This window comes from Agelaius phoeniceus, chromosome Z (assembly GCF_051311805.1).
Source record: "Agelaius phoeniceus isolate bAgePho1 chromosome Z, bAgePho1.hap1, whole genome shotgun sequence".
NCBI classification, from domain to species: domain Eukaryota; kingdom Metazoa; phylum Chordata; class Aves; order Passeriformes; family Icteridae; genus Agelaius; species Agelaius phoeniceus.
In genome coordinates, this window is record NC_135303.1 from 15,914,062 (window position 1) to 15,935,104 (window position 21,043).

Consider the following 21,043-nt stretch of genomic DNA (forward strand, 5'->3'; position numbering starts at 1 on the left):
AAATTTCTTGTCATACTGAAAAATGTAGAAGAGTCATGTTAATGACCTGGAAGTGTGAAAGAACAGTGTTGCTCAAACAACTTATTGATGTTGATGTTAGTGGTATATTTATTAAACATCTGATAAGACTGGGCTGGGGAAAGGTATCTTTTTGGCTGTGTAAAGTCTCCTGCAATTCTAGAGCATTTTTATTGCTCTTCACTCTTCCATTGTGCTTGAGTGACTCTTTTTGACATCATCTTTTAATCTTCCTTCTTCCTTTGGGGTTACAATTTTCTGTATTAACACATATATTTTTTATTCCCACTTTGAGCTTCACCCAGAAAAGTATATTTTTAGCTGGCAGCATGGATAACCTGGCTTTCAATTATGAACATGAAGTTTGGGGATGACAATGTCACTGAAACTGTGGGAAAAACAAAAAACCCTCCAACAAAATTTTTAGTATTAGAGAATCAAGGCATTACTTTATTCTGGGTAGGATGTTGTTCTGACCAGGATCTCAACAGAACAACAGAAATAATTTCATCCTCACATAGCCTCAGTGTGCAGAGGAAATAATTCCATTACACATATATTTTACCAGACTTTTCACTAACTTTATACAGTCAAAACCCATAGAGATTCATTGGTTCAATGTTCATTGGTTTCAAGTTATGTAGTTCCCACTATTTGGTTTTCTATTGCATATGAATTTGTTTGCCTCCAATGCTAATTTGGTCCTTGTTCCTATCTTTCCTTTCCCAGACCAGGTGTCTCTGACCATGCCAGGGTTGATATTTAGAGTTGATGATCATTAATGGTTGTTGATGGTCGTTATCTTTTGTGTTTCTTCTGTGCTACTCCCAGTCTGTTAAGATGTTAAGTTCATCAGGCCTTGCCTAGTGGAACAATGCCCTGAAAAAAACTTCAATTCCTTCCTCCAGGGCAAAGGTGAACAAACTTGACTAAAGCTATAAAATGGGGAAAAAAAAATTAAACTTGGTGTCTTTTCCAACAGGGAGAAGCTCCTTCTCTGGGGGAAATTTCACTTTACCAAATTTATTTCCTTCAGGCAAGCTGGGTTGAACTGATTTTCCTAGACTTTAGCTGTCATATTATTCTAAGACATTTCTGTTTGAATGGGAGCTATTTGAGCTAATGATTTCCTAATTTGGAAGAGAAGGGAGAACAGATGCCATAGACCAGGGGATTTAAAGGCTCAGCAATTTGTTGGAGGCAACTATAATTCACTGGTATTATGGAGAATTTAATGAGGCTCTCAGGTGTGTCTGAGTGACATAGTCCTCTAGAGAGCAGAATGATGTGTGCCTGAGCAGATAGAACAGCTCCATGCTGCATCTGTGCTGTTCCCTGGGAACAATCTTCTCTCATCCTGCTTGGGCTCTTCTTCCTAAACCATTAGAACATGCACTGAGCAGGTGCTAGTCAGGCACTTCCTACCTTGTCATTGAATGCTTCCCCTTACCTGTTACTCACACCTAAGAACTGCTTTGTCTCCTTGGCTTGTTTGAGGTGTAGTTTAACAAATCTGACCTCTTACAAATGTCAACTAAGAGTGAAAGAAAACCCAGGAGGCATAAGAAAATATATATCTCTACCAGCATCATCAGGAGTTATCCCCTTATAGCTCCTATTTCATGGCCAGAGACCTCAGAAGAAAGATTCTGTTTTCCATTGAAGCAAAACCATCACTGATTCCAACTCAGCCTAAATCCTTGTAGACCAGCTCCTGTTAACATCCGCCAGCTTTCCTCATTAATCAGCTGGGCTGTCAGTATAGCAGAGAAACATGTCTGTCTTTGGAATCAAATGTTCAGGGTGGGAAGGACATTTTCCAGATCATCAAATCCAACCATTCCCAAGCCATCCTCACACTAAAGAGCAAATAGTCCAAACCAGACTGTGATGAGAGTGCCAGCTTTAGCCAGTGGTAGAGTGTCAGAGTCCTGGATTCTAGGACCAAAGCCCTGACATCTGGTCTGTGTGCTCCAAAATGCAGTCACAGATTTAAGGGTCTCAGGTAGTAGAGAGGAGTTTACCTGTAGGTAGTGCAGCCTTCTTTTTTCCATAAAGAGCAGCAGAATCCTAGTGCTAGTGCTCTTCAGTGCTGGTGCTGGTGTTTCTTCAATGCTGCCTAACACTCCCTTCAGACAAGCTGGGTTGAACTGATTTTCTTGATTTTAGCTGTCCTGTTCTTCTAACACATTTTTGTTTGAGTGGGAGACATTTGAACTAATGATTTTCTAATTTAGCGTAGAGAGGAGAACAGACTCCATAGACTAAGGACTTAAGAACTTACACATTTGAAGGGAATAGAATATATAGACCTGTGAGCATTTTGTTTTGCCTGCAAACACAGAATTCTGGGTCATTTCTGCTGGGTGTACCAGAATCTGCAAGAAGAAAAGAGCCATACAGATTAGAGATGCAACATTTCACACCTCCAAGAAACAAATTGATGTGGCATTCACAACAAAAATGCTGAACAATAAAATAATAAAAATTTTAAAAAATAAATGAAACAGTGAAATTATTCAAAATGAAAACAGCACTCACCTGATACTACAGTCTAGGTGCACTACTTTTGGAGCAGTTCTTCCCAATCAATTAATAAGAAAAAGATAATATGACTTGCAGGTGTAGAAAAGCACTCCAGAGTCTTTTAATTCTGGTTTTCTGAGTAATGTCTTTACAGTGTTGTTCTTTCCTCATTTAGCACTGCAATAATTTTGGTGTTAGTAGATAAATTCATCCTGAGATGTTGCTTTTCTCTTCTCCAGGTCGCGGTCCCGCTGTAACACCAGCAGTGGCAGTGAATCCGAAAATTCCAACAGAGAACATCGGAAGAAGAGAAACAGGTGACAATATATTAAACATTTTACACAGGAATACATGAAGAATTTCATGTCTTTAGGAAGACATTAAACACACAAATGGAGATGGACTTTTCTCAGATAAACATAGTAAAAATGGATTTAACGTATTTTATGTGAATAGAGTCCTCCTGAGGCAGCTGAAGAACCTTTTCTGAAAAAGAAGAGTGATAATTGCCAGAATACATCATTATGCAATGAATGCCTGCTCTCCTGTTCCTTTGGAAGAGCTCAGTAATGAACCACAAGATCAAGTACAGGGCACGCTTACAAAAGACTTGTGGTATAAATGCAAATAAAGTGGATAATATCTTGATAATGATATTCTCAGCATATACTTTTACCTCACAAATTCAAGTGCAGATTTTTTCAAGCAGAAAATTGCTGTTGAGAAGTAAAAATATTTTTAGTGGTATGAATCTCAATGTTGTTTTTAAATTCATGTATTTAATTGTGCAAAGATTTTGTTTTCCGAAATGTCAGGTGTGGGTCCAAACCTAAAATGTGTACAGCATCAAGTTTTAATAGGACAGCAATGGTTCATATCAAGTGATGCTAACAAGTCCTGTATTATATATTCTATTTCTCTTCTTGCTGGTATGAAAAAGAGGACATAACTATTGATTTCCTATAAATTCCCTTCAAAGCTGTGTATTTTATGTTGCACTGGAGATCACAATATCCTGGAGGTATATATATATTTTCTGAAAATATACTTTTTAAAAGCACATAGAATTTCCTCATATTGCATAAACACAGTGCAAGAGAAATGTAACTAGACAAAAGAGGAGCTGTTTTAAGGCGAAGTTTCCAAGTTACTGTCTGCGTGAGCTGCCATCATTTCTTCATGTCTTATGTTCAGTGATAAATGATTTCCACATCTCTGGAAGGTCTGAGAAATAATTGCATGCTATATAGTGCAGCAGGAGTATGCAGTATAATTACATTTTCAGCATGACTTGCAGTAGTTAAAGAAATATTAAAAACCATTGTGACACTCACATGGGATGGCATAAAGCACATCTGAGACACGAGATTTCTTTGAAGCTTGCCTAAATCAGAGCACAGTCTTGTAGGGTACTAGGCTAACAATAACCTAGTGTGCCTGGAAGGTTTGTTTTCCAGCTGAAGTTTAAATGACATGCTGAATATAGTTTCAGTGATCAGCAGTAAATGGTATTTTGTATCCCTTTCTCCCAGAACACTCTTGCCAGGTTTTTTTCCTCTTGTGAAACTCCTTCTGCAGGGAGCTCCACAAGCAAGTGAAAGAAATTAGAGACTGACCACAAGAATGTTTTTAAGAACTCCTGGAAATATAAAGACTGAATTTTAAGAAGGATTAAGTACTGCTTATCATTTTTTGAAGAATGAAAGGTCTTTTACCCACACTTCCTCACTTAATGGAAAAAAAGAATTAAAATAAAAAGAAAAAAAGATCAATTTTTTTGCTTGTTTCTAAGTTTTTCACGTTTTTGGAAATGGAAGATACAACAAAAATGTTAATGTTTGAGCATCTGTTGTTCTTAGGTGATCACTTGAAATCTGACCAGAAAAAAGATCATTATCATTGTTAGATTAAACAAGTACTAAATGAGCTGGAAGTCTAAGACTTGTTCCTTGTGAGCAGGTGCAGGAAAACAACCAGTCATAATGAATTTCTGCATTTTGTTAGCAGCCATAGCAGGAACATAACAAGCTGGAAGGTCAGAGGCTCTGAGCAGCTTTCCTGTTTTCAGAGATGAGCCAGCACTAGCAGGGTTAAATAGGACATTATAATGAGGCTTGCAACTGCTGTTACCCAAATTTCTGCTGTTGCATAGACTAATACAATTTATTTCCCAGTACAGTAATCAGGTCCCTGACACAACCAGAAACAAAAGTGGTTTGTTTTGTTGAAAAAAAATAGTGAATATTCACATTAACAAAAGAAGTTTGCTTCTGATCACATTAGAGTAGAATATATTGTTCACTTGACAAGAGATCACTGTGAACTATTTGCCAGAAGAAAACAAATTATCAGAGAAAACCAGAAACATAGAGCTTCTGAAGGTAGAAAACTAGAAAAATCTTGGGGAAGATCTTTTTACCTGATCTCAATCTTTGAGGTTTCACTCCATTATATAAATGTTTTCTCCTAAGCAGATGTTCATATGAAAGTGAAGAAGAACCTGTGATGAGCATATTTCAATCACAGAAGAAATGCATTTGCATTTTCAATGCTGTGGTCAAAATTTATTGTGTAGATAAAAATAGATTAAAGGAGCAGGCAGTACATACTGAAGCATACTTTCCTTCCTGGCTACACTTAGAAGATGCATCTGATAGATTTAGAGGGTGACTGAATGGTTGAGGCTGGCAGGGACCTCTGGCTGTCATCTGGTCCAACCCCTGCTCCAGCAGGGCCACCAAGAGCTGGTAGTTCAGTACCATTCCCATGCAGCTTTTCAGTACCTCCAAGGATGGAGATGCCACCACCTCTCTGGGCAACCTGTGCCAGTGAAAACTTTGAAAGGAAAACTGTAATGGACTTTTAGGGCAAGGGCAACAGTTTTTATTCAAAAATATCTTTAAATAGAAAATTAGGATTTGAGTTAAATTTCTTTCAGCATTTTTTTTGTCATTTCTGTCGCCAAAACCCTAAAAAAATTGCCCCAAAATGATTAGAATTTGAACATTGCATTCAAATAATGTATCTAATATAGAGATTGTGGTACCTTGGTCATCTTTTACCTTGTTAAATGTGAGCATACTACCTTTCTTTGCAACTGCAAAATGCATGTTCTTCATGTCTCCATCTAGTAGAGTTTTGCTGTGGTGCAACAGTACTTTGAGTTTGCTAACATCACTTGTTTTAATAGCTGCAATGCTAACTTTATATATTTAGATTTTCAGTATTTTTGTGCGAGTGGCTGCCGTGTGTGGGAGGCAGTTGGTGATGTCTCTACCATATGGGATGATTGCTGTTTGCACAAATTGGATTATTTGGGATGAAAATCACAACTCATTACTTGCTGTGTGAGTCTTTCTACTAAATCCTTAGATAGAAGTTTATGTTAATACCTGTCAGCAGATTACAGATTTAAAAAGATTTGCTTAGAAATCAAAACCTGAGGTTGCAGTCTTCTCCAGATGCTTCATACCATTTGGTAGAGTTGTGTCTGTTTACAGTAGCTGGGGATTGAGCTCAAAATTCATTATGCATGTAAGAGAAGATCTGATTAAAGGAAAAGCAGAAGCCTGTGTAGCTGGTTTAGCCTGATACAATTCAAAACTCAAAGAGAAAAGTACATCTGAAGTGAAGAGCAACAACAACATACTTTGCATTGCCTACATCTCCAGTGTAATCCCTTTATCTCTGTGGGCTTCTTTATTTGTTGTACCTGTCAGTCTTCCCCCCTGGTTTCTCCAGTATCCCAGCCATACCATCCGATCAGACAATCTACACTTGGGAGATGTTTTCCAGGGATATTTTGAAATCCCTGCTGAATTTTAAATTCACTGCTGTGACAAACATATCCATTTGCTCCACTACCTTAGCACTTATCTCAGCAGTCATATGTGCAACCTCAAAACTGTGGGAAGCATCTGCCTGGAGGACTGTGGCATTGTGGAATTACTGCAGCCTGCTGACAAATGTGCTGAGTTGACAGGATTTTGATATTTGGCTCAATCTGTAATGCATTCCATCAATTAATTAATGGATTAAAAAAAAAAAAAAACTGAAAAAAAGAAGGAATAAAAGGCATAGCACGTCATTTAGATCCACACAAGCCATGACAGGGACCAAACCCTCAGGGGATGGTGCGGAAGGAGAGCCATGGAGATTCGCATGCATCCTGAGCTTTGTTGCAGGTCAGGATGAAAGGATGATTCTTCTGAGTGGGGACTCACTGAGTGGATTTTTCCCTGGATCCTCGGAAGTTGCATGCTGCAATAAAGTGATTCTGAAAGTTGTAGTAGAAAAACCTTGTAGCATGATGTGGGTCTTCTCCCATTTGGTACAGATGAGGTAGAGTGGAATATGTAAACAGGGAAAAAATTCCAGATGTGCGGCCTGGACTGGGAAGAAGAATGCAAGTTGTGGGTCTGTCCTTAAAGGCATGGATTATTACATTTTTGGCTCATGCTGTTTCTAAATAACAAATCAGCAGGTTTTCTTTTATATAGTTCTTACGCTAATGCAGTTTGGGAGTATTAGTTAAAATTTAGCGAGATTAAAGGTTAAGTACAGCATTGCAGGAGCAGATTTTCTGGGGGATGGGGGTAGAAATACCCCATTGCTTCTCAGAGCATCCTGCCCTTAGGGCCCTCAGACTAAACTCTTGGTGCCTCTTTTGCAGATTGCGGCAGGAGAATGATATGGTTGACTCGGCTCCTCAGTGGGAAGCTGTGCTGCGGCGGCAGAAGGGGAAAACCCAGGCAGATCCAAACTACCGGCGATCCAGGCACAGATCTCGATCGTATGTAACCCTTGAACCCTTTGATGTGTAAATTAAGGCTCTTGAATCGTGTTAAAGAGCAGGAGGAATATCTCCAGTGTGGCGGTGGCCCTCAGCTGCTGAGGAGCAGAGATTTTCACCTGGCATATTCCACATTAGCAGATTTGTCTTTGTGGTCAAATTGCTTTTGTTTAGTGATTTGAATTTTAGGGCACAAATAAGGAGGAGAGGGCTTTGTAACAAAGATTCTGAGAAACTCTGTCCATCACCTGGGAAGAAGTCCGGGCTGGTTCTGTGGCTCATTGAACATCAGTTCTGTAATGAGTACAGTGATTCCTCTTTTCTGGGCAGCACGTCTGTGGAGGCATTGGGATTTTACTTGACAGCTGCAAACATTTTAATGGAATAGATGCACACCTGTTTAATCATATAATATCTGCAGTGGTGTTCCAGATGAAAGCAGCTGCTCATGTTTCCATGTCAAATTATCCCTGACAAGCAGCAGTCAGTGATATATTGCATCTCAATGTCAGGATTCCATGATGGAGCTGTACTGCCAGGCGCTGCTGTTCCTGCTTACAGCCTGTTCTGACATGGTGAAGTTATCAGCTTTTGAAATTAATTTTCTCAAGCTAATGAAAATGTTGGTTTCCTTTAATTTATATTTCTTTTCTAAAATGGCCTGTTTTTGGGGCATAGACACACTGTTTGGTATCACTGAAATCTTAGTCAGCATTGAAGTTTCCAGCATTAAAATCCACTTGAGTTCTATCTTCAATTGTCCATGTCGCTAGAACTCTTTGCTGTCTCCAGTTTTACAGTGCAGAGTTTTATTTCTTTATGAGGAACAGAATTTACTTTTAAAGATCCAAGTATTGGAATTTCTTCTTTAACAGGCTTTGTACAGACTTGTTCACTTTCAGCTGTGCAAAAGTCTTGTGTTATTAGGTGTAATTATACAATGATATATTACTAAACTTTAGGAATATTAAAGCTTACTTGTATGGAATCCAGCGAATACAGTTCATTTAATTTGATTTTGGTTTGTTTTATTATATACAGAAAGTGCTGTAAACTAGGAAATGTACTCAGTTAATAATGGTTACAATTAAATTTGTAGCCAACTTTTCTTTTTTACCCACAGGCCAGGTAAATCTCATTGTTTGGACTGCACGGGTTCCCTCTTGTGGTTAACTTAACTTATGAAATTGCTTTGATTTTCCAGCACAGTGACATTCTGAGTTATATTTCATTTAAACTACTTATAGCAAAATCACATAGATGTTAATCATCTAACTTTGAAAGAAAAGGTCCAAGAGGAAGCAAAGAAATGAGGAAGTCCTGAAGATTTTGGAAGGTGTCTCATTTCCTTTTGCTATTCTTTTAGTTATTCATGAGTTTCTCCTTTTTATCATACTCTCCAGGTTAAAAAAACACCCACAAAAACAAACAAACCCACAATGAAATAAGCCCAAACTAATTTTTGAAAATAAATTTGTAAAAGGCATTTTACTGTTAACATGTAGTACATTATAAGAGAATGTATTTCATTTAGTTTGGCTCAGCTGTTTGTTTACTTGACTAGATACAGTTCAGAAGAAAAGGAAACATAATTCCATAGGTTATGGTTGTTTTGGTTCTAAATGTTGTCAAATGGTCATTTCAACTTGCCCATTCAAAAATTGATACAAACCCTTAAATTTAGTAGAACGGGTAATTCTTTCACAGTAAGTCCATTATTGCATTTTTAAATGGAGCTTCCCTTTGGATATGTGAAGTAGTGCCTGAAATGTTTGTTACTGTGCCTGGTATAGTGCATTTCATTTGCTTGATAATGAGTAATATTAATCATTTGTGGTGGCAAGGTAGTGTCTCCTTGGTCTTGGGAATAAAAGTATTTGACAGGAATTTGACCTTTCTTTCTCCTCAAGGAATAAGCAAATGCAGAGAGCTCCCAATTCTAGTTCCACAGGGTTTATTTTCAAGACTTCATGTAAAACATCTGTGTAGCCAAAGGGCTTTTTCTAATTAAGAAGAATGGCCATAAAATTCCATGGCTATTTAAATTTACCATTTGTGACTCAAACTGAAATATTAATAAGGGTGCAGATGCAGGCACAAAAAATAATGTAGACCTTATTAATGTGTAGAGCTGTTCCAGCTTGTGCAAACGAAATAAAAGATAAACAAAAAACCCCCATGAGATTCATCACTTACTGGGAAGTCCCATTAGGTTTCTTGTGCATTAGAGAAACTTATTAGCATGCAAATTGTCCAGAAGGTATTGATTCAGATACTGAGATAGGACAATCTGAGTCCTGTATATCAAACCAGTGAGTTTTAAAAAAAAATCACAGTAAAAAGATGAAAACAAAGTAAAAGAGGGATTGTGATCTGACTTTAAAGATTTAACAGAAGAATTGCTTTGTTGTGGGCTCTTAAGAACCATACAAACACAAATGTCCTGTGCAGAATATGCAATACCTACATTTCATCTTACATTTCACTCTTCTTTTTGTAAGCTTTCTGTCGTTTTACTTTCAAAGAAAGGGGGAACAGGCCTTTGGAAAGAAAACGCCTTAATTAAGTTACTTTATCTGCATCATATTTCTTTATATCCTTTGGTGGGGAGCTAACCTGAATAAGTGCTGTAAGGTTATCCCAGTATGGTAACACTTCTTAAATGGATGGAAAATAACTAGTTGCAGGATGTGAAGTCTAAGAGAAGTTTGGTCTGAGGAATCATTGTATTCAGCCCTTTTTTCCTTTTTTTCCCCAATGGTATGCCATACTGCTAAATTGGTATTGTACAGCAAAGTCTTTATTATTAGTGTAATTGCAGGGATGGAAAGAAGGAAAGTGGCAGAGATCACAGAGCAAAATACCTGGAGCTGGTCACAGAAAGCAGGAAGCACAGTTCCTAGAAAGTGGAGAAATGAAGATGTCTTCCTTTTTAACCACTCTCTTTCCACGCTGCCCCACAATTAATATTTCTTACTGTTGGTGCGGCTTTACACGATGCTTTTGTGATACTTGAGTCTTAAGGCCAGGTCCTGAACTGCTGTATTTCCCTGAATAAGTAAAAGCCATGAGCTGATCAAATGGGTCAGTGGTGTGCACAATACCCTGCTTTGTGCGGGTCCTAGGTTAGGGAGCAACCTTGGGGCTTTGCTTCCTCAGGCAAACTAGGGCTTGTAAGCATGACAAAGCCTCCCTGGAGAAGCTGGCATTTCCAGGGAGCTTTCACATTCCCTGCTGTCTGATTATTCAGCCTCAGAAGAGGATGCCTATCTTCCACCCCCCAGGGTGATCGCAGGGTTTGCAGCTGCTATTTTGTGAGCAGGAAGCTACATGGGGGCAGAAATCAGTTCAAAACTGAGGGGTGAAAAAGGCTTTTAAATGCCACTGAATATACTGCATCAGGGAGTTAAATGCAGCATGGAAAGATGCAATAAAGAGAAGTAAATGCAAGAAGGGTGAAGGAGTGAAGGAGTATTAGGAGTATTGTACTTAGCCCCCTTTTTTTTTCCCCATGGGATGCCATACTGCTAAATTGTATTGTACAGCAAAGTCTTTATTATTAGGGTAATTGCAGGGATGGAAGAGGGGAAAATTGCAGAAATCACAGAGCAAAATACCTGGAGCTGGTCACAGAAAGCAGGAGGCACAGATAGAAGTGAAAATCAGAGAAAACTTATTGCATTATAATAAACAGAAACATAAAAATATTTTAAAAGCTCTGAACACAGAAAACAAATGGACTGTAAACCACCCATGCTGTAGCTGTTGCCATCATGAGAACCTGAGGAGCTGGAATGGACAGCAGTTTGTCAAGGATGAGAATCATCCTGCCTGGAAAGTCTTGTAGCCTAAGGTGGTTATGCATTAATTAATTTTAGCCCCACTAGGGAAACATAAATGCTAGATTGTTTTTCACCCTTTGGTCCTTCTCTGGTGTTTATAAACCAGTCAAGTTCCTAGTCAAGAACCTAGAACTTCTGCTCCTATAAAATCTAAAAAATATCCCAAAACATCACCATTCCAAAATATTCTGCGTTTACATCAGCTGTATAGTGTTTACTGCAGTATAGATGTCTCTGAACATTATTCCTAGGCTGATGTCTGGAAATAAGCCAAACATGGTAAAAATGCAGATCTCTGCTGTCCTCCTTGATCTGCATCTAAATTTGGATAATATCCCTTCTAAAGCATCTTTGAATATGTTGGGCCTTTTTGCCTAAGAGAAAAAAAGATCAGGCTGTATGACCTGATGGTGTAAGACTTAGTATTTGAGAAACTTTGGGCGTGTTTATGTGTGCTGTATGTGTCTAAAAGTTGCATCCCTCACATCTTAGATAGTGTGGAACAATCTAGCTGTTGACACTGAGCTTATATAATGACAAGAAAAAGAGTTACCAGATCTGTCAATGCAAATGTAGTCCTTGCCACTGTCTAAAATCTTTACTTATCTATTACTCTGAATGGGTTTGGGTGAATTCCAGGTGCAACTTAAACAACAGTGGTGGTTTTGCACTTACCTTGCAATAGAGAAGGAAAAGAAAAGTAAAAATAAAGGGGTTCTAGTTAGAAGCATCTATTCTGTGGTTTAGTAGAAAATGTGAAACCTGCCCCTCAGGCTTGCTTTGCTCCATCTCTATGTCTGCAACAGGGAGATTACCATTTTTGGTAAATTCTTTGTGTGTGAATTGAATACTTGCTGAAATATTTGGGTGCATAAGTAGGCATAGTTGCTAGTTTGATTAGTTTGTTGCTGGGGTTTTTTTTGTATTGGACACCAAAAATACATAAATTGAGCAGAAACCTTTTTTGGAGATGACCAGAAAGAGAGAGGCTGCATTGTGATTGCAGTGGAGTTGTTTCATTCAGGTTTTTCCCAGTGGTGTCCATGGGTAATAGCTGGGATCGCTGATCTGTGGCCTGTGGCCTGTGCTTCCTTCTGCCCACCAAGGGCTCTGTGGGCCACAGGACATTTCTGAGGGCGTTTTTCAGAAGTGTTGTTCCAAAATGTGCTGTCCTTGGAGGGATAAGTGTTGGCAGCGACTGGGCAGTGATTTGGCTTGGGGCATTCTGCTGTTGTTTATATTTTATGTACACTCTTGCTAAAGGCTGGTGAAACTGGAATTGTGATTGAGAGCCTGTCATTCAAGAAATGACTTTTCAGTTGAAATACAGCGATGAAGTTTAATGAATTTTCTGAGATAACAAACCTTAAAATTGAAGTCACTGGTGGATTATATTTATCATGATTTCTGTGCAGGGTCTGTGCTGTTAAAAGTTATTTGGACAGCAACATGGTCAGACAATGGTTTTCACAGCTGAGCCTTTGTTTTCTTTGTTGATATTTATAGGAGAAGCCCAGATGTACAAGCTAAAGAAGAACTGTGGAAACATATTCAGTAAGTATGGTCCTTGTAGAGTCTGAGAGATGTTTGGTTTGCCTTTAATGTAGTTATTAAAATCCCGTCCACTGTGGCACTACACTGATTTAGTTTCAGTAAATTATGTATATGTTAATGACCTCCTGTGTGTAGAAGATACTGCAGGTCACTGAGTGCACTGAATAAAGATGACCATTGTATGTAAATGAATTATTAAAGAACAATACCTAATTTTAGAGATTTATTCCTGTGTGGCTTCCAAAATGTCAATATTGACACTTTTAGCATGACACCCCATTACCCCTTAGGAAGATATTTAGCAATTCCAAAGCATGTTCACTGTTCAGCACACATAATGTTCATGATATTGTGAAGCAACAAGATCAGATTTGCAGGGAAGTGAGAAGAAGGTAGAACAGGATGAGACATGCAGTTGAAGCAATCAAGGTGAAGTTATACTTATTTCAAAATAAGTGTCCTATTTTGATGTCAAGATAGCTTCAGGGCTGACAACAGCTTGTTTTAGTAAATCTTTTTAGCCAAATAGAATAAAAATTTTTGCACTTCACAGTTAATGTTACAGTTTTTACTTTTCCTAACCCTTTATAGGAAGGAGCTTGTGGATCCATCTGGCCTATCTGAGGAGCAATTGAAAGAAATTCCATACACTAAAGTAGAGTGAGTTTGGTCAGAATTTATTTTTTGTGAATATAAAAGCCCACTTTTTTTACTTTACTGTGAACTGTGTCCTACTGAAATAGGAATGGGTTTACATATAATCTATAAGCTCATATCTATTCCAAATACTCCCCTAGGATGGGTTGGGTAGGGATACTTAATAATCTTAAATCAAATATTTTTACTTTTCAAAATAAGAAAAAAAACCCATCTTAATCTCTCCTAATCTATTCCACACACTCATGAAGGTATCTGTATGTTCTGTATGTCTCCCTATGCTAGCCATGAAACTTATATTATAAACTACAGAACCAGAAAGAAGTGAATGCAAACAAGAAAATAATTTTTTTCCTAAACTTCTTCTTTGTTTTAAATATTCCAATCATCCAAGGCACTCTTTAATCTCTGCAACCCCTTCCCTGGGTTGTCATGGGCAGCTGCCAGGGCATAGCTATTTCCTTAAGAACCAACATCCATTTCACTGCAATAATTGCCCATTTGGGATTCCAAGTGTCAGTGCAAGCAGCTTGAATGTGGCACAAATGGGATCCTGGGTTGCATTATAATGTACTTCCAAACACCACTAGGCAGAAAAGGCTGATGTTAAGGACATATGAATTAATGCATTCTTCGTTAAAGTTCCATTCTCAAATATGGGCATGCCAGTTTGTGACCTCTGCTCTCTTAAAGCATTGAATTCCAAGTGCAGACTTCTAAAAAGAAGCATCAGCCCTTTAAATTCAGCCAGTGCAAGAAGAAGCCATCTGTTACACTTCAGTACAAAATGCGAAGACTCAGTCTGCAGCTGAATTTGTGTTCTGTGCCAAAGATCTGGTTTACCAAGCCCTGTTGTGAATTCTGTGTCTCTCTCAGGACTCAAGGCGACCCCATCCGCATCCGGCACTCGCACTCCCCTCGCAGCTACCGGCAGTACCGGCGGTCCCAGTGCTCCGATGGGGAGAGATCTGTCCTGTCTGAAGTGAAGTATGTGAACATGGTTATTAGCACTGAACTAGTCTAGTGCAGCCCAAAAGTTGACAGAGGTCACGGTGGTAAGAAGCTGCAGAAATGTGGCTTGTTGGTGGCACAGGGTTCAGGTGACCCCCTGAATAGTATGTCTTCAGAGCTCAACATAAAGGAAACAACTCCAAAAACATTTATGGTCTGTTCTCAGCCACAGTGGTTTTCTTGATCCATTTGAAAGGAAGAAAAACTGAAAAGGCTGAAGTAAACCTGTATTGGTCTTTAGTGGTGGATCATAAAGCTGCTTCGGGGATGAGAATCTATGGGTTGCTTTCCAAGTAACTTCATCCTTGATAGAGTTAAGATGTTATCAGTGTTTGGCCTGTAATTTTTTTCATGGGAACTCTAGTACAACCCCTTTCATCAACTGGTGGATCAGTCTTCCCTAGAAGGCTGAAGAGTACTGATGAATGGAAAAGTAATAGCCCCATTTTCGGTTGCAGCAAGGCCATAAAAATATGAAAAACAGTCCCAGCCTGGAAAACTTGTTTTAGCTGGATAGCACTCTGAAGGAGGTGTGGCACACCAATGATTTCTTGTGAGACTTGTCTTTGCCATGAGGGTGGCTGGGCCCTGGCAGAGGTTGCCCAGGGCAGCTGTGGCTGCCCCTTCCCTAGAAGTGCCCAAGACCAGGCTGGAGGGAACTCTGAGCATCCTGGGATAGTGGAAGGTATCCAGGCCTATAGCAGGAGGTGGAACTGGAGGATCTTTATGGTCCCTCCAAAATCAAACCATTCAGTTATTCAATGATGTTGTATCAATTTGGGCTCCTTCCGAAGACCAGAAAAAGACAGGAATGGGATGGGCTATACCCTGAAGGTGCCCACAGAGGATCAGCATGACAGCTTTCAGATGTCCTAAGTCAGGTGATAGAAGCCTTTCAGATCAATAGAGTAGTCTGTGTCAGTTTCATTGTTCTTCCTCTGCACAGTTATAGTTTACCTCATTAAAGCAACATCCATTTTGTGATATCATAATTCCAGTGTCAAAACTGATCTGGTCCCTCCACTGCCTGTTACACGATCTTCAGATGGGAAAGTTCCTAGCATCCAGCTGACTCAACAGGTTAGTGATTGTACACCCCTTTTCAATTTTCCTTTTTATTGGAGGGAGAAGTGGGACTCTAGTGCTTTATTTAAGATAGTCTTTGATTTACAGTGAAAAATAAAGATGAGATTTTTTTTTTAAATCAAATTTTTGTATTTTACTTACACTTTGTTTGTATTCCAAAATACATGTGCTTCTGTAGCATATGCCCCTGTGAACACCTGCTCCTGCTGTTGGAGAACTCTTTCCCATCTGATGCATTCCTAAGATGCATCTCTGCTTGTCACTGAAGGAAAACTGACTTTTACCACTTCTTGAATTATGCAGGTGTGGTTGTGATGCAGGTGTAATCACATCATTTATTAATCTCTTTTAGATGTTGTCTGAAGAGTTTTGTTGCTTGGGCTTGAAACAGAGCTTCTTTTATTTTCCTTTCTCTTTTATTCCCCCCACCACCTCCTCCCCCCAAATAGTTTTTTAGGCTATTGAAATCTAAAAAGGACAGAAGTTGCCTTTTGTTAATCTAACTTAATCACTGTCTTTCATCATATATTACACTACCATATCTCTCAGTTTTGATGGTTTTATTGAGCTCAGAATATGAGAAGCAAATTCTATCCAAAAGCACTCACAGGTCTTTTGTACAAACACACAAAAGGAGAACCGAAACATGGAAGGGAGAATTCCAGACACCTAACTTACCATACCAGTAATGTTAAAATGTTCAGTGTGTACAAACACCTCTCTTTTCTCTCTGCCCCAGGCTCCCTCACGACAGTGGACATTTAATTCCTTGTGGGTGTTTACTTGCAGTGTTTTGCTAAATATCAACATGGCATTTCCTGAATAGGCAATAGCACAAAGGGGCAGCAGCTGGCAGGAGGCAAGAAGGGGAAAAAAGTTCTGTTTGATCAAACAAATGTAGAGACTTTAATATTCCTGATGCACGTATATATACCTATATATGAATTGCCATACCATAGCCTAAGGCTTTCATAGCAAGTTAGCAAAATACAATGTTTAAATTCTTCTGTATCTTTTCAACAACATGTTTAATTTATTCTCTTCAGAGGCAGAAAGGATCTAAGGACAGCCTGATAGAAGAACCATCTCTGCTATCCACTAATAATGTTGATGGAAAACCCAACACTAAGATTGTAAAAACTGTACAGGTGTCACGCTTCAAGGTGGAGACTTGACTGATGAATTGAAGATGGTGAATGGATTTTGGTCTTTGGAAAGTGAGAATTTGTTTACGTGTGCAAGAGAAGGAACTGAAGTTGACATGGTGGTCTTTCCTTCAGGACACCTGGCAGTGCAGCCTGCTTGCTGGGAAGACCAAGCAATGGTTTTATCACCAACACCATTCTAGAGGTGTGACTGATTGAGGACAAGCTGCCTGATAGACAACCAAAACCAAAAGTCTTTTCAAAACTGAAAGATCAGTAGTTAAATTTCCAAAAAATGAACAACAACAAAAAAATTGCTGCAACAAAACAGGCTTCATGGTCTGCTCTGTAACTGAATAGCCTTGTTCCAAGAAGTGACTGTTAACTGACATGATCAGGATCAGATGCTTCAAGATGAGTAAATTAGTAATATTTTTGGTCAATTGTGCAATACAGTGTGATATGGGGAAATTATCTTCACAATTTATATGGGGATCAACTTATGTTCTGAGACATAAGGACAGATAGCTCTTACAAGAGTTATTTTAACCTAGCACAGTAACAGATGCTTGTGTTGTTGACAAAATCTGACTCAACCCATTTTAGCTCAAAAACAGTAGACTCTGTAACATGCTGTAGCAGTGCATTCCAGAGATGATACAGACTTACTTTGCTTTGGGCAGGTTTAAGTGTTCTAAATTTTGAATGTCCTTTTGTGTAGAGAGACTATTTAAATGAACATTCCATACCCCAGAAATACATTTACCAACTTGTAGTTAAGCACATTGGAAACTGGGGAAGATAAATTGACCCACTATGTTAAGACTGCTTAACAAGGCACTTCAGTGCTGGTTAAATGAAACTTGTGGAGTAGTATCTAAAACAGCTAGAAAATAGCGCCTTTTTTTTTTTTTTAATCTAGATTAGCAAAATCTGTCTTAATATCTCATATAAAATAATCTAACACTTTTCTCTGAGCCATTTCTACTATGTTAAAATGACAAAGGCAGTATTTCAGGTATGAGAACTATAATTTTTTTTCTATTGTCATGGTAGGAATACTAAGTTTTAATGATGCTGCACATTGAGTGGGTAATCTTCTAATATATATCTGAAGTGATGCCTGGTTTTCCTCTTGTCCTATCACTTCTTACATATATCTGAAAATCACTTCTCTGGCTCCCATTTGTCCACAGTCAGCCCATGGATGAACCTTCAGGTGTTGCTGACTTATGAGGGAGTTTAGCAAAGTCTTTGTGTTGTGGAAGTAATTTTTTGCTAAGTGTAATCATTGAACTAAGTACTGAATTTGTCACACAGTGTCACAAACAGCTGTAGCAGCTCGTGTGCCTTTCTACATCTGTCCTCTCTACATTAAACCCTCACAACCCACAGAGATTTGCAGTGATCCTGTGTCTTTCAGTCCAAGCAACACCAGGGAATTGCAGCCCTGTCAGAAAAGCAACACTGCTTGAGAACTGGAGTTAGCATAAGGTGTTTAAGTTACACTTTACAAGAGGCATGGGATTATAATACACATTTTAACTGACTAAACTGGTAAGCAAAATGTTGTACAATGTGTTTTATTTTCCACTTTATTTTTTGATTCTTCATTGTTTCACGATGTGAAGTGGTCAGGTGGATGTTACTAGCCAGGGTGGCCGCCATACAGTTTATATATTCCTATCACAGTATGGAGTGGTCTCTAGGTTAGCAAGGGCTGCAGGGAAGGCAGATTCACTTAACAAATACTTTTCTTTGGTCATTTACTTGGGACAGCTCTGCTTCTACAGTCTCAGTAAACAAATCTAAGGGAAGGAAAGAGCAAGATCAAAAAAATTCATGTAGTAAAAATTCAGTTTTCATGGAGATTCTTTAGAATTTTTTGAATTTCCTGTGGATTTAATTCTAGGACATTGTTGGGCTTGGTTTAAAGTACTTACTCAGCTTTTTAAGTTTGTTAAATGGTTTCATTGCTCCAATTTAAAGTGATCCTGTAGGATCTGTTTATGACCTTGTGTAGTACTGTCAAGAACAACAGTCAAGAAAAGCCCAAACAAAACAAAAAAACAAAACAAACCAAAATGAAAAAAAAAAAAAAAAAATCCAAACCCAAACCACAACAAAAAACCCTGATCAACCCCTAGGAAAAAGAAATCACCATAGCAAAATGGCTTAATGGAGAGCATCACAATCTTTTGGAAGGCAACTGAAAAATGACAAACTATACAAGAACTGATTAGTATCAGCAATGAAAGCTGCTTCTTGTTCCTTTGAGAAGGTATTCCAGCTTGGAGCATTACACACTTGCTTATAGTTTGGTGCTTTCTAATCATTACTATAAGTTTGCTATCCTTACACAGCACAGGTAAGTATCACATATCTACTACTGCAGGGGGATTTGTGTTATTGAGAATTATCTGTACATAGTGTACCTATCTTGCCAGTCTTTAAATATTGATCAAAGGTTTATATCAAACCTCATGTTTTCCTGTATGCTTTCATCTTCCTGTGGGCCTTTTGTGTGTTATTGCTGGATACCCTCAGCCAAGTGCATGGTATTTTACTTACTGCACTACATCAGAAAATAGCTTGTCTAGTCTAGTAGTGAAAGGTTTAAATTCTCAAGTCACTGGAGAGTTGTTTTGTAATCAAGCCAACTTTTTTGCATTTAGATGAGAAGTTTACAGAGAGAGCCCTAGATTTGAGTTAGTGATCTTCTCCCTGATGAAGCAGGTTTTTAGCAAGTCTGATGTTAGCCTGGGCCACTACAATCCAGTTTTGTGTCCACAAAAGACTAAAGATATAATGCCTCTATTACACATTTTCCAAATGTTTTGTTGTGCCAAAACAAGGCAAAACTTGCAACAAGGATATCACTGTCAGCTAATAGTACAGAAAAACAAGTTTCTTTCATATATGTGATCCTCCTTTCCCTTCAAGCTTCTTTTCCTCAATCATTTGAGGAAAAGCACCTTTTTTAATGATATTTTTGTGAGAGATACACACACACAAGTGATCAATCACTGAAAACACTGTGTCACAGCTATGCCTTCTACACCTAAACCAGCTCTACATGTCTAAGTGATCAGCCTCTTACAGCTGTGAGCTACACCTTGCCCTCTCCACTGTTGCTACCCTTCCCCAGCTCTCCTGGGGCGTTCAGTGCCTAGAGGCAATTGCATTTTCAGATCTGGAGTCTGGATGTCAGTCTAAAATCCTTGTACATCCTGATGAATCAGGCAAAAGACATGAGATCTGTAACAGTGTCAGGAAGTTTACCCTGGGGTTGAATGCCATACACAGACCCCTGCTCACTTGGACAAAGGACTGGTATTTGAGGCCTTCTCATCTTAATTCTCCTGAACTGATTTCAGGCCAATGATCTTAACTTTGTGCCTCTGCCTTTACCTTTTCTGAGACTTCCATAAGTGCTAAGCATTGGTAAGTTATAGAACTCTCACTAATTAGCAACAATTGCAACATATTTGCACAACCTTTTGCAAAACATGTATTTTATACAATAAAGAGGGCTTGTTAACCACAGCACAAAAGGACTGTAGTATATCCTATACTGGTTCCCTTGCTTAGTTGGCTGGTTTCTTTCATTTGGAACTAGCCTGGACATGCTGTTTTCTACACTGCACCTCTTACCACTATCACTAACTCTGCAACTTGTATTCTAACCAAGCTCATTATATTGATGATGTTTGTTGCAAAGTCATTACTATTTAAGTTGCCAAAGTCATTCCCTTTATGCAGGTGGATATTGAACTGAAGAGATAGCATGTTTTCTTTTGGGAAGATTTGTTTAATTCAGAACCCCTTAGAAAGGTGTTTGAAGACAACATACATGAACATACCAATGTGATACATTTGTTCCCTATACATTAGGTATTCATGAAGCAACTGTGTGCTTTATTTTAAAATGAGTTTGATAGATGGCTGTGTCAATACTTGTGTCCAGGTTATTTAAAAGTCAAGTAAAACTTGAATTTTTAGGGCATTGCATGGTTGCCTGTGTGTCTTATTTACATTACACTAAGGAGCAAAGCCTTCAGAAACACAGATTCATTTGACACCACCATCTGGTAAAAACAGGTGTAGTACCAATTAAAATCCACTTGAGGATACAGCTTCTCCAGATTAAGTATTTTATCTTGTAGCAGGAAGTTGTCAGTGTAAGCTTTGCATTTCCAGTGCACATCTATACCAGTTTCCTTTCTCACCTAAAAATCACCAGAGAGGAAGCAGCAGACTATGTAAGCTGTCAAAGCAAAAACACAGATACAGAGCCAGTGTGGCAGACACTCTCTCCTTAATGTGTCTGTTTTTATTCCTGTATTTGTTCTCCTTAGTAAGACCTGTGGTGTGTTGACCTTGGCAGGACACCAGGTGCCCACCAAGCTGCT

General features: G+C 38.7%; 1 protein-coding gene across 3 annotated transcripts in view; it reads left to right on the top strand.

Moving 5' to 3' along the window:
- The window catches only part of EPB41L4A (erythrocyte membrane protein band 4.1 like 4A), a 118,938-nt gene extending 98,301 nt beyond the window's left edge, over nt 1-20,637 (top strand). For all 3 annotated transcript variants that reach the window (XM_077171313.1, XM_054653294.2, XM_077171314.1), the window contains 7 exons: nt 2,784-2,861; nt 7,217-7,336; nt 12,685-12,732; nt 13,324-13,392; nt 14,266-14,376; nt 15,399-15,480; nt 16,533-20,637. In XM_077171313.1, coding sequence (XP_077027428.1) covers nt 2,784-2,861; nt 7,217-7,336; nt 12,685-12,732; nt 13,324-13,392; nt 14,266-14,376; nt 15,399-15,480; nt 16,533-16,661 — 637 coding nt within the window. In that variant the 3' untranslated portion in view covers nt 16,662-20,637. The remainder of the gene's footprint in view (nt 1-2,783; nt 2,862-7,216; nt 7,337-12,684; nt 12,733-13,323; nt 13,393-14,265; nt 14,377-15,398; nt 15,481-16,532) is intronic.
- Nucleotides 20,638-21,043: the final 406 nt, after the last annotated feature.